Genomic DNA, 13,558 nt, shown 5'->3' on the forward strand with positions numbered 1-13,558 from the left:
AGCTTAAACTATAAAAAATTACCAATAAAACCTGACAACAATGTTATAAATGCTGCTTCATTGGCTCGTGGATGGATGGATGGATAGAACAACAGACAGATAGACAGACAGAGATACCTGTATCATGAACTCTTGTTCACTTCACTTTCATTAATAATTGAACACTTTTTAGGTGCACTATCCAGAGTTTAGGGAACAATTTCAAACAATTTGCACCGTTTTCCTATTGTGTAGAAAATGCAATGAAACATTTCCATCAGCCAAACCAGTGAACACACTGCAATAACAGTTAAACCGCAGAGCAAATGCAACCTGTCTAATTCCTCGTGTAACATTTGTTTTCATTTTTCCCGTGATTGCTTTTAATACCGCGTAAGCACATTTGCAGAACTGTGAGACCTGCGGGCACGCTGCCCTGGCACACGGACGCAGGTCTGACACGGCCACAGCTGCTACAGAGGGCAGGTGAAATTTTCAATTTCTCACCCCAGTCGCAGCGGCCCTGCGGGGGCAGAGATCCGGCCCACACCAGCTGCTGGGAGAACGCTTTCACACTCCTTCAGCAGCTGAGAGTGTTCCGGACCTGCGGCTCAGATTAAACCCATCACATGTCCACCACATGCCGGAGGATTGGCCAGTCTCAGAGTCTGAAGGACACCAGAAATGGTGCCAACAAAGGCTTAGAGTAGGTTTGAGATTTCAATCAGGTATACTGAAAAAAATCTAAAGCATCAAACTATTTAAAGGCACAATATGTAATCTTTCGCAGTACAGGTCGCTTATTCAAAACAAAGGCATAGCTTGATGACGCCTTGATTTCGTGGAATTATGGGAGGTGTTGTCTTCACGCCTACAGCCAGTGGAAAAGAATCCGATGGACTCGGGCAGAAATCATATTCATGGAAGATTTATTAACATTGCTCTGTGATTGCTAATGAGAGACGAGCGCGACACATGGCTCGAGAGCAGCGGAACTTTTATTATGTCACAGACGAGTGCTTCCACTTCTTTCGGTCAAGCGTATGTGGGGTAACACAGCACTGTTTATCATATTAGATACATTTGTATATTGAAAGTTGTTATAACGTTATTCTGCATTCGCTCGACGGCTGCTATGAGACACTTGATGCACACTGCAGTAAGGTAGATCGATGTTAGTCGTGGTAAAACATGGTACTCGCGGTAAATCAAGAAAACGAGATTTAAACAATAAGACTTACTGTGTTGAGCTATTTAACAAGATTAGATTCCGGTCAATGAATGTATCTAAACAGTTGCTCAACTGTCTAATAAAACACATAATATATTAAAGCGTCTTTGGTGTTTCCATGATTTCTACAAAATAAAACCGAAAATCGAGAGTAACACGGATATGATGTCACTGATGGGTGACGCACGGACACGGTCCATGTCCTCGGTAAAATTTCTCTGGATTTAAACATTCTTGGAAACATTTGGGATAATGGAAGTACACTAGTCATCAAAATATATAACACTGTTCTGTTTTTTTTATATATTTTAATCCAAAAATCTTACATATTGTGCCTTTAGTAAATGTAGTAGTAGTATGTATTGTGCCCTTTTAGTAAATGTAAATGTAGTAAAGATGGAAAACTAAGTACTTTTGAAAAGTGTCATAGATTGTCCTAATCAGACAGACAATTTAAAACAGCTAAATATGACCAAAATTGTCATTGTCAAATGTAAAAAAGTAATAATACATTTTTTTAAATTAACAATAATTATATTTTTGTCTTAGACAATTTAAGCTAAAAATGACCAATAAATCAGCATCAAAATATTACGCATTTCCAATTTCAATATTTTTTGGATTAAAATATGTGTGCAAAATACATATTTTATATATATATAAAATATATATATATAAATATAAAATTAGGAATATATATATATATATATATATATATATATATATATACATATATATATATATATATATATATATATACATACATACATATATATATATATATATATATATATATATATATATATATATATATATATATATATATATATATATATTCCTAATCAGATTATATTATCATCCTAATCAGACAAACCAAACATAAATAAATAAATATGACCACTGCAGATCATCACCAAAATATTTCGCATTTCCAATATCAATATATTTAGATTGAAATAAGTTGCTCGTAAAATACAGCTGTTTGGAGAATCTGCAGTGAACGGACACTCTAAAGGGGATGAAGATAAAGTTAAATGTCTCACATGTACCACTTATAGCCAAGACACCATTAGCTCACATTAATAGCAGCTTTCTAAAGAGCAAAGCTTGCGTCTTTGAACACCTTCTCAAAACGAGCAGCACAGCGACCGGTGAGGCGAGGTGTTCTTAACCATTACAGCCTGCCGTTTTTATCTCTGTCACCAGCTAAAGCAGAGTTCAGGTGGGAACGTCCTCCCTCTGATGAATCATTAATGTTCACATGGATAAAGAAGTGCAGAATTTAACAAGAGCAGAATGAAAGGTGTTGTGCTTTCCAATAAGTAGCAGGTAAAGAAAGCCATCGTAAATTAAATTTTTTTCCTAACAGGAAACTTAATAGCCAAATAAAAATGCATTGTTGCTAAATTTTATATTGCCATCAAAATCATCACATACATGCTCTAAATATTCAATTCATCTCCCAGTCCTTGTCATACAGACATTGAATGTGACGTATCAAAATTCCATCCAAACAGCACAATGTTCACTAAACTTTAATAAAAACAAAGAGAGTTGGGTTCTTCCCAAGAGAAATACTGGCTGAAGTATGAAAGAGTAGTGGTTAAAAAAGAAAAAGAAAAGGGAAAGTCAGTGCAAACGAGAGAGAGAGAGAGAGAGAAAGAGAGAGAGAGAGAACAGAAAGCTGTCAAGACTTAATCAAGGTGCTCTGGGCTGAAGAGTGGGCGAAGCCGAACAAGTAATATCGCTCGAGAGAGAATGGATGGAAGGGCGGGTGAAGTAACGAGTGAAATATGCCGGCAGCAAGCAGCACTGCAGCGCACAGCAAACCTTTTGCTTTAGCAACAGGGACTCTGTTTCAGCGTGCTGCGGCGCCTGCGGAAGTGTGTTCTTCAACGCTTCACACAATCCACCTGATACTGACACAATCCACCGGACACTTTTACAGTTTTATGGTAGACTGAACTGTTACAAAAACAGCTAGTGATCTTATCTTGACACATGGACCGCTAAAGGTTTGCAAGACCAATATAACGTCCAAGGTGATAAATCTGTCATTTTGAGGTTAACAGCATTACCCAAAGTGGCTGATTGAACAAAAGTCTGAATTTCAAATTTGGGTGGAAATGTGTTTGTCATGAAAATAATGTCACATGGTCATTAAAATAGCCTTCATGTTATTTATGCAAAATATATTTTCTCTTTAGATGTAGCTTTTAAAAAGCTCACAATATCATTTATAATCTTACCCCTCATTATATGCCGAACTATTTTGACGGATCCTCCCCTGAGATTGAGGATCTGATGGACTCTCTGCTGTAACTGGAAGAGAAGACACGTTTCAGCACGCAGAATTAAAAACATTCAGCTTTAATTACACATTAAATGATGCTGCCTGACGAGGGTGGTGTGTAACGTACCTGTGGAACGCCGGCGCTGCACATCTCCACCATGATGTAACAGATGAGCTGAAGGACGAAGAGTCCAGCGTCCAGCCTGCGCAGATAAAACTCATCGTCCATCGCGTCGTCAATAATCTCGCCACGACGCACCATATCCTGAGAAGTACAAATGAAGATAATGAAAATAAACTGATATCAAATGAAAACAACTCAAAATTTTTATGTTTTTCCCCAAATCGTTCAAACCTACAAGGATTTGGCACTCAAAAAAAAACTTACTCCGAGTTATGGAAGCTGTTTATGCAGGTAATTGTGACTTTTTTCTCAAAATTTCCCGTTTTTTTTTTCTCAGAATTGCAAAATATAAACCTCAAAATTGTGAGTTATAAAGTCAAAATTGCAAGTTATTTATGACTTTATATCACGCAATTCTGAATTTATACCTTGCAATTGTGAAAAAAAAGACACAATTACCTTTTTATTTTTTTTATTTAGTGGCAGAAACAACCTTCCATACAGAGTCGTCCCAATATATATTGCAGAAAAACAAAATATCGCAATATCATTTTTTTCCAATATCGTGCAGCCCCAATAGAGGTAAATGACCATTAGACACATGATTAATAAGTGCATATTGATTTGCAAGAAAATCACACGCAGTGATGTATATTGGCATGCAGCTCCATGCATGTTGTCTTTCTGTTAAAAAGCTTCTGGATAATGATGTTGGAGCTGATCTCGTATCAGTTTAAAAGAACAATTTTTCACAGATTTCAGCTTTTCAGCACCTGCAGCTGAATCTAAAGGGACAAAGACGTTTGGCATTTGTTGAGTGCCATAATTGCTCCGATTGACACTGGCCTCTCTCCAGGGGATTTAAATCTTTTCGAGCATAAAACGCTGGCAAGCACACGCGTGTGAGCGGGCATGAGCAGAAAGGCTTGTGAACACAAAGGGAACGCTGCAGAAACAGCAGGCCACGCAGGACTGAAGTGCACAGCGGTCACGGGTTGCCGAAGACACAGAACGCAGGCTCAGAACATTGAGCGAGGCTTTTAGATTGGAAATTTTGATGTTCTGCAAGAAATCAGGATGCTTTCAATCCAATTCAAAGGACAGGATGTGATTTTATCCATAAAAATGTTTTGCATTAGGATTTTTGAGCCAGATATGAAGATGAAAGTCAGGTTCTCCCTTCCAGAGCATCTCAATGGAGAGGTTTCCTTTTTAAATCGATCATTATTTTTGCTGCATGCATTCCTGTAGCTTAAACAGCAAAGCATGCAACGGCAAGGTCATTGGTTTGATTCCCAGGGATGCAGGAGCTGATAAAATGTATACAGTGAATGCAATATAAGTTGCTTCGGATAAAAGCATCTACCAAATGCATAAATGTAAAGTTTGATATGCCAATAAATCGAGCAAAATAAGACCAGGATGATATACAGCCACATCACACAGCTATGAGTTTATACAACAGTTTAACGGCACAAGTGTCTAAATAAATAAGAACAACAATGGAGTGTAGTCTGAGTGTGTGTATTACCTGCATCTAGCTGATATTCTTCAGCTCACTCTAATATTCATAATCAGTAAATCAGTTTGAATGTCTGCTGAGGAAAACGAAATCTTTGTCTTTGTCCTTTTAACATTTAAGACATTCCCATGACAGTGCTAGTCATTGCATCCGTCAGTTGCATCTTGTAAGATGTTTAAAGTAAAAAAAAAAAAGTCCTTGTTTCCTTGTTTCAGTCCATTTCAATATAAAAGTATTTGCGACTGACTGACTCACTCATAAAGTCTTTGCCGCCATCTCATGGCGTATTAATGTAACTTCCACTGAAGTCGAAATCACTAACGGATTCTTTCTCAATACCAAAAATATGGCATGTTAGTTATATAAATTAGTATTTATTGAACAATAATATTTACATTAATAACAATGCTTATATAGATTTTTATTCTGACTTTTTTCCTTGCAATTGCGAGTTTATATCTCACAATTCAGACTTTTTTTCTCAGAATTGTGAAATATAAACCTTAAAAATTGTGAGTCAGTCAGAATTGCAAGTTATTTCTGACTTTATATCACGCAATTCTGACTTTATATCAAGCAATTCTGACTTTATATCATGCAATTCTGACTTTATGGCCCGGTTTGACAGACGGGCTTAGCCCAAGTCAGGATTAAGCCTTAGTTCAATTAGGATATTTAAGTAGCTTTTATAAACGTAGACTAGAAAAAAACATTACTGGTGTACATCTCAAGACAAAACAATGGCTCTAACATATTTTAAGATATGTCAGTGCAAGTTACTTCCAGTTAAAACAGGTCAAACATGCATTTTAGTCTAGGACTAGCTTAAGCCTTGTCTGTGAAACTGGGGGTAAAAGTCACAATTCTGACTTTAACACGCAATTCTAACTTTATAACTCGTAATTGCGAGAAAAAAAGTCAGAATTGTGAGATAAAAAGAAACATTTACATGACAGTGCTAGTCAATGCATCTGTCAGTTGCATCTGGTAAAAAAAAATGCCCTTGTTTCCTCGTTTCAGTCCATTTCAATATAAAAGTCTTTGCCGTCATCTCATGGCATATTAATGCAACTTCCACTGAAGTCGAAATCACTAATGGATTCTTTCTCAATACCAAAAATATATCATGTTAGTTATATAAATTAGTATTTATTGAACAACAATATATAATTAACTACAATCGCCATTATAACAGTATAAGAAGTAAAATAGGAAATAAATAAGCAAACAGTTCAGTCAAACGTACAAAAGCAGTGCTCTAGTTAGTGCAGGATTTAATTTCAATGTAAATATAAAGTTACGAAACTTAATATAGCCCTTAAGCCAAATCCATTAGCTCTGTAACAAGTAATATATTAATAAGACCAAAGATTGGCTGTTTAATTTACCAAAAGCGAATTATACCTCATGTTTAAACACTATCTACATAAGAGCCAGTGGCAAATTCCCGAAGGACTGGCTGAGATGAACGCTTACTGATGGCCTGGAGCTCATATCTCCGCTATGTTTACATATAAATCGCATATCTGAGGTCTAAACAACTATATTCTCACCTAATAAAAACTCTTAAAACTACATTCCGTTACAAAATAACAGTAGTATCTATAAAAATATGGTGGGTTTGCTCGTCTGCCATGACACTCGCTGTGAGAATGCTGACAGCGGAATGATTCAAACGATGAAACGGTTACCGTGGTGACACTGGTAGAATATCGCATGGCTGGAAAGACCTCTCAGCAATTAGATTTAAGAATCCAGAAGTAATAAAATCTACTATAGATTTTATTATTATATATATTATATATGCAAATTGCATATTCATTTTCAAATATTCAAAAAGACAAATTTTATTTAAAATAAAATGATTTACCATTTAAAATATGTTCAAATAGAAAAGTTATTTTGAATGGTAATATTACAATAATACTGATTTTACTGTATTTTTGTTCAAATAAATGCATCCATGCATGCAGTCTTATTATTATCATCATCATGCAAAATAAAACTAGTTATACTTTCAGGCTGATTCAAAGAACATTCAAACAAAAATGTTTATCATCGTATCAGAACAGTGTGATCTTTCGCATGCGTTATTCGAGTCTCGTTACAGAGGTACAGCCTTCGGCAAGTCAATTACATCAGTGCAAATAACAAGCGGCTTCACCTCCGGGAAACAGAGTGAATTTTAGTCACTTCCTGTTGGAGAGCTGCAGGCTGGCACAGGTGTTAATATGACAGGCAGAACAAAGCAGCGCCGGGACCTGTGATTGAGTCTCACGGGACACGCCGAGACTAAATTAATCCGAGCACACCCTGCCAATGCTTCCTCCGCGGATCCTTTTGAGATTTCCCAAAGAGCTCTACGGCGCTGCGGTAAAATGGAGAAAAAAAAAGCAGAAGAAGAGCAGGCCGAACGCAGAGGGGGTTTTATGGGGGTCTGTGTTTAGGAAATGCAATTCAGAGAGAATTTGTAGCTGTCATTAGGCAGTAAAAGGAGGCGAGACGGGTTCACATGAACGTGGCGCTGACAGCACTCCGAGGCGTTTTTAAACAAGGGCTCTGCTATGGGTGATATACTTTTATAGCACTCGGAGAAAGCCGGGAACGCTGTTCCATCTGGAGGGAGTGCTGGTGCATTCAGTCGAACGGGCACGAAACAGGAGCAGACATTTCCACAGTCATATTCCTGTCACTGCTTCTGAGAGACGATTTATAGGCCTCTGAAGAAGACGCAGAGGAGAGAAAGTCAGATAAGGTGGATGGGAAACCGTACACACACACACACACACACACACACACAGGAGATGGTTTTAAATCGACACACCTGCACAACAAAGACCTGAAACTAGAGCTGAGCAGCATACTGAACATTCACAAAACGCTCAATGATTTTGCTGGTGATGAATGAAGCAACAAGCGACTGTTTGAGTGATGATGCAAGAGCAGACGCAGAGTGTGAACTGTTTCACAAAAATGAACTCAAACAGCAATTTCACTATTAAAGACAATTAAAATCCCTACCAAGTCAATATATTTCGACATGTACTGTACATTACTGCTTATGTATTGCTATATTGGCTCATATAAATAAAAAAATATTACATATATATATAAAATCTTGTTTTTGTTAAAAATAGCATTGAAAGCATACCGGGATTCCTGTATATTTTCCTAGATTTTTAATGCATTTTGCAGACGTAATCTGCCCTGAAACAATTAGTTGGATAAAGAAAAAAATACACTTAAGATATTCTAATATTTTTAAAAACTCATGATATCTCTCAAATATGTTTAGAAAGCCCAACCTGAAGCATCCCTGAAAACAGAATGCCTGTCTTAAACACATTAGGATGGATGAGACACGAGCCGCAGGAGTCCTCATCAGTGCCCAGCTCACATCCTCAACATACACACGCCAATATCCTCCAACACACACACACACACACACAGAGTATAATCACACACATGCGCACACAGCACAGCCTAACCTACTAACACAACACACAGACCAGTTACACACTATGGAATAAATCACCCCAACCTGCCAATTATCATCAATTAACATCTGCCTTTAATCATCTCCACGTTAATTAACGCTGGCTGAAACCCCACAACTTATATAACGGAGAATTACTGTGTAAAGCCTTTAAACACACACCTGTGACCGCATGCCAAATAAATTCGCACAACTTTGATAATTATATATAACTAATGTTATTACATTTACTTCGTATTATTAATAATAATAGATTATTTTTGAATTATGTGCAATAGTATATTTGTAATTATGCAAATCTTTGCAATAAATATCATACATTAATTGTTACATCAACTTTCAAAAAGAATGCAAATCTAAAATATTAAGCATGGTTTGTTTCAGCATTTTGCATAAGCTTTGGCTTAAAGAAAACCCCATATATGCACAATATATTAGACAAAACATAGGCTTTCACAAAGAATAGTTCTAGGAACTCCGTTAGATAGATCCCAGAGAACTAATTTCTCCCCCGGGCCATGTTCCTGGTTGCATTCGCACCAGGAATAGGAACTCTGAATCGGCCGACAGCGGCATCTTTAAGCGCAGCATTTACAAATGCTAAAAACTGGTGGATGAAGGATGCCATGATTGGAGCTGTGTTTGTTGTGTGTCAAGGGTGATAATGAGATGGAGTGTAAACGCATAATTTACCCAACTGAAAGAGCAAAAAAGTGGTGCTAAGAGACAAAACGTCATATGATGTGCTGTTATTGCTGTTTTCCATGTTCGTGAAGTAAATATGCTTACACAGCTTTTTAAAAATGCCAGGTGTCGGTGTTTGACATACGTTTGACCAATCAAGATACACTCACATCACTGATAGTTCCTATAGTGCTGGTTTAGACCCTACTCTGTAGTAGGTGCTAATTTAGTTCCCCAAAAGGAGTTCCTAGAACTAAAATCGTTCCTAGTTCTTGAGGTGCAAACACAGCAAAATCTGGGTACTTTAGCCAGGAACTAGGAACTATGAAAAGGTTCCTCTGGTGCGAAAGCCCCTATTATGAGCACCTGCCTAATATGACAGTGCTTCCCACAGGTTTGAAATATACTTGCGGTGGTAGCCGGGCGAAAAATCCTCCTATTACCCACGGCACAAAAATGGTCTACTACATGTGACAAACAAATAATGTGTGATTTTTAACAGTATTTTTATTTATTGAAATTAATTACATAGCATAATACATTTAATTACATACTAGTATTATGCATTATTATGCATTGTAAATTATGCAAAATTACAGCATTTAAATGGTTCACCTTTTCCTATGTTCTCCTTGCTGTCATATAGTGTCTCTCTCAGTGAATGGGACACAGATTTTACTAGTAAAATTTATAAAATGAATAATATATGTCAAATAATGTTCTTAGTCTTTTTCTTCCTGTGGGGGAGACTACAATAATTTACTATGAATTAAATGGAAATCAAATTAAATACAATTTATTGTGTAACCAAAATACCAATAATGCCCAAAAGAAAAAGAAAAAACTTAGCGTGTGACTTTTAATTATAAAACAAGCCCGAAATACACCGGGACTCTTATTTTGAAATGTCTGTACTATTGCAGGTTGATCCTTCAGATTCTTACAATTGTCTAAAACATTTTATATAAAAGGCCATAAAGTAGACTTTGTAATAATTCATCAACTTGAGTTCATTAGCAATCGCTTGGCATAAATCTACGCTTTTCATTGATTGAGAATCACTTTGAAGCAATCTGAGGCACTGTTGCGTGAGCTTGTAGAACACGCAACAGCGCCACCTTGTGACTTTGCAAAATGCAGCGCCCGTGGAATGTCAGCGGAGTAAACAGTTGACGCACACATAACGAGCAGGTACGAAACGATTAGTTTATCGATCACGCATTATCTTGCGCGGATATAAAATTATAAGAGGATAAAAATAATAAAAGCCAAAATGTGTCTTCAAATATACTTGGGCGGCCGTTATTATACGTGAGCGGCCCGCCCAAGTAAAGTCTATGTGTGGGAAGCACTGTATGATGTAGGCCCTCTGTGTGCTGCCAAAACAGCGCCGACCCACGAGGCCTGGATTCTACAAAATCTCTGAAGGTGTCCTGTGGTATCTGGCACCAAAACATTTGTCCTGAGTTTGCGAGGTGGAGCATCAAACTTGAGCAACACCTTGAACTCTTCATTATATTCCTCAAACCATTCCTGAACAATATGTGCAGTGTGCATTATCCTGCTGAAAGAGGCCACTTCTTTGTCATGAAGAAGTGTACCTGGACTGCAACAATCTTTAGGCATGTTGACATCCACATGAATGGCCGGACCCAGTGTTTCCCAGGAGAACATTGGCCAAAGCATCACACTCCCTCCACCAGCTTGTCGTCGTCCCACAGTGCATCACTTCCCCAGGCAAAAAAGTGCACAGGACTCATCAGACCAGGCGACCTTCTTCCACTGCTCCAAGGTCCAGTTTTGACACTTGCGTGCCCATTGTAGGTGCTTTCGACAGTGGACAGGGGTCATCATAAGCACTCTGATTGATCTGCAGCGACGCAGCAGAAGTGACAAATTCCTCCCATAACCACTATTAAAATTTTGTGTTACTTGTGCCACAGTTGACCTTCTGTTGGCTCAGATCACACTCTGTTGTCCTCGTGCATCGATGAGTCTTGGGCGGTTTGTGGTTTGTCCCTCCTCAGACGCTGTTGGTAATTTCTCACCACTGCTGCCTGGGAGCAACACACAAACCTTGCCGTTTCAGAGATACTTTGACCCTGTCACCTTGCCATAACTATTTGGCCCTTGTCAAAGTCCCTCAGATCTTTATTCCTACCCATTTCTCCCGCATGCAACACGCTGATTATGAGGGCCGATTGTTTGCTTACCATCTAATCTACCTTGATATGTGGCCTTGTTAGATGATCAAAAATATTCGCTTCACCTGTGACTGCTCATTATGTTTTGGCTCATCAGTATATAGATAAATAAATATTTTGTTAAAATGCAGCAGTCATATTTATGTATATATGACTGCTGCATATTAATAAAACAAACAATTATTATTATCAATCCTTCAATACATGAATGTTTCTTCAAACATTCTAACATGGTCTTTAGCGACACGGGTCTATATCTAGGGCCCTATAATTTCTGCGATCACGGAATCGCGGAATCCACTCATAAAAACGGAATTTACTATATAAAGCGGAATGTCACGGAATTTGTCAACTTTTTGATGAATGAATTAAAAGCAGGTCAGTACACGTAAATTAAATTGCGATATAGACTAGTGACTGAATATTAAACCGCAAAAAGACTATTTAAACATGAATCCTGCATGCCTGTGTGCCTCTGAAATGAATGATGCGGAAGCGCAGTTTCATTTACCTCACACCACCTCACACACAATCGCGCGGGCGCACGCACGCTGAAGCACGTGTGACGCTCGCTGTGTTTTTGTCCTCTGTCGCTTCACTATATGAACGCACGAATTCATCTCCAGAGCTGCTCTGAAAGTCACTTCATCAGCATTTAACCGCTTCGTTTGAGAAAACTACCGCCATAAACACAGAGAAACTCAAAGCTCTAGGCAAACAGTCAAAATAAAAGTTCGATTTAACTTGACAGAAACATATTACTGTTGTACAGTAGAATTTAGATAAATTAATTTAATAATAAATTATTAAAATATATTTTACACAATAATCTCAGTGTTTCTTCCATGTTTGAATTTTAACAGTAAAGCTCTGTTGTGCAGCACATTGTTTGACAAAAAAAGTTTAATTTCATGATTAAAAGATAAATTAAATGGTATGCGTTCATTTGATTGCCAGAAAAATTTAAATACACAACAGAACTTCTGAAGGAAAAAAAATATCATAAAAATATATTTTTTTAATTAATTAATATTGTTGTTTTTAAGAATTCAATTAATTAGACATGCTTTTTGATTTATCAAAATGGAAATGGAATCCATTCCATTAAAATGGAATCCAGAAAACAGAATTTGGTAAAAATGAAATTTAAGGGGAAAGAATAAAACGTAGAGCCCAAAAAAAAATGTAATTTTTTTGTTAAACTTTTATTAAATTGCTGGTAAATTGGACAATATTCATTATTTCAATAAATTATACATGTTTTTTGATTACTAAAATTTAATTTAACCATTAAAATGGAGTAAAAAAATAAATAAAACGTAAAAAAACGGAATCCAGAAAAATTAAAAATGGAAAAAACAGAATTTGGGAAAAAATAAAACGGATTTTATAGGGCCCTATATATCTAACGCGGATGGATCTCTACCTGTCGCGATGATATAAAACTCTCCTGATATTAGAGTTACAATTACAAAAGAATAAAATAAAGCATAATTTGTTATCTTTTGGAGCTTGGAAGTATTCAGCTTGAGCAGATGTTTTATTCTATCATCACTGTCCTCGTCAGAGCTCATTTCCCAGTACATTCAGCATCTGGCTCATATTTGCCATCTCAAACATATCCTCAAAACTATCATTTTCAACATCTTCCAAATCATTATTTTGATCTCTGACAAGATCCACCATCAAGTGTTAGTGACAATTTTTCATTGCACAAATTACTGAGCCATTTCAAGGTTTGCTGAAGATACTCGTGTATTCTTTTGTTTCCTGCCTGCACTAACTATGAGTGAAACGTCACTTCATCATTGTGTATCAGACATCGCTACCTTGTGGAATAAAGGCGAATTGCACTTATTCAGCCATCAAAGATTCAATTATTGTTGTGCAGAATAAATATACTTTCAGTTACACACCTCGGTTCGTTAGCGAACCTATACAATTTTTGCAACAAAAAAAAAAAAATGAATGGGGAAAAACAGGCTTTTTTTTCTAATTTTTTGTTGTTGTTATATTGTTTATAAT

General features: G+C 36.9%; 1 protein-coding gene across 1 annotated transcript in view; it reads right to left on the bottom strand.

Annotated features, from left to right (window-relative positions):
- Nucleotides 1-13,558, bottom strand: part of ctnnbl1 (catenin, beta like 1) — a 53,972-nt gene that overhangs the window by 5,179 nt on the left and 35,235 nt on the right. Inside the window, 2 exon segments of the mRNA XM_048177610.1 lie at nucleotides 3,460-3,532; nucleotides 3,631-3,768. Coding sequence (XP_048033567.1) covers nucleotides 3,460-3,532; nucleotides 3,631-3,768 — 211 coding nt within the window.

This window comes from Megalobrama amblycephala, linkage group LG24 (genome assembly GCF_018812025.1).
Source record: "Megalobrama amblycephala isolate DHTTF-2021 linkage group LG24, ASM1881202v1, whole genome shotgun sequence".
NCBI lineage: Eukaryota > Metazoa > Chordata > Actinopteri > Cypriniformes > Xenocyprididae > Megalobrama > Megalobrama amblycephala.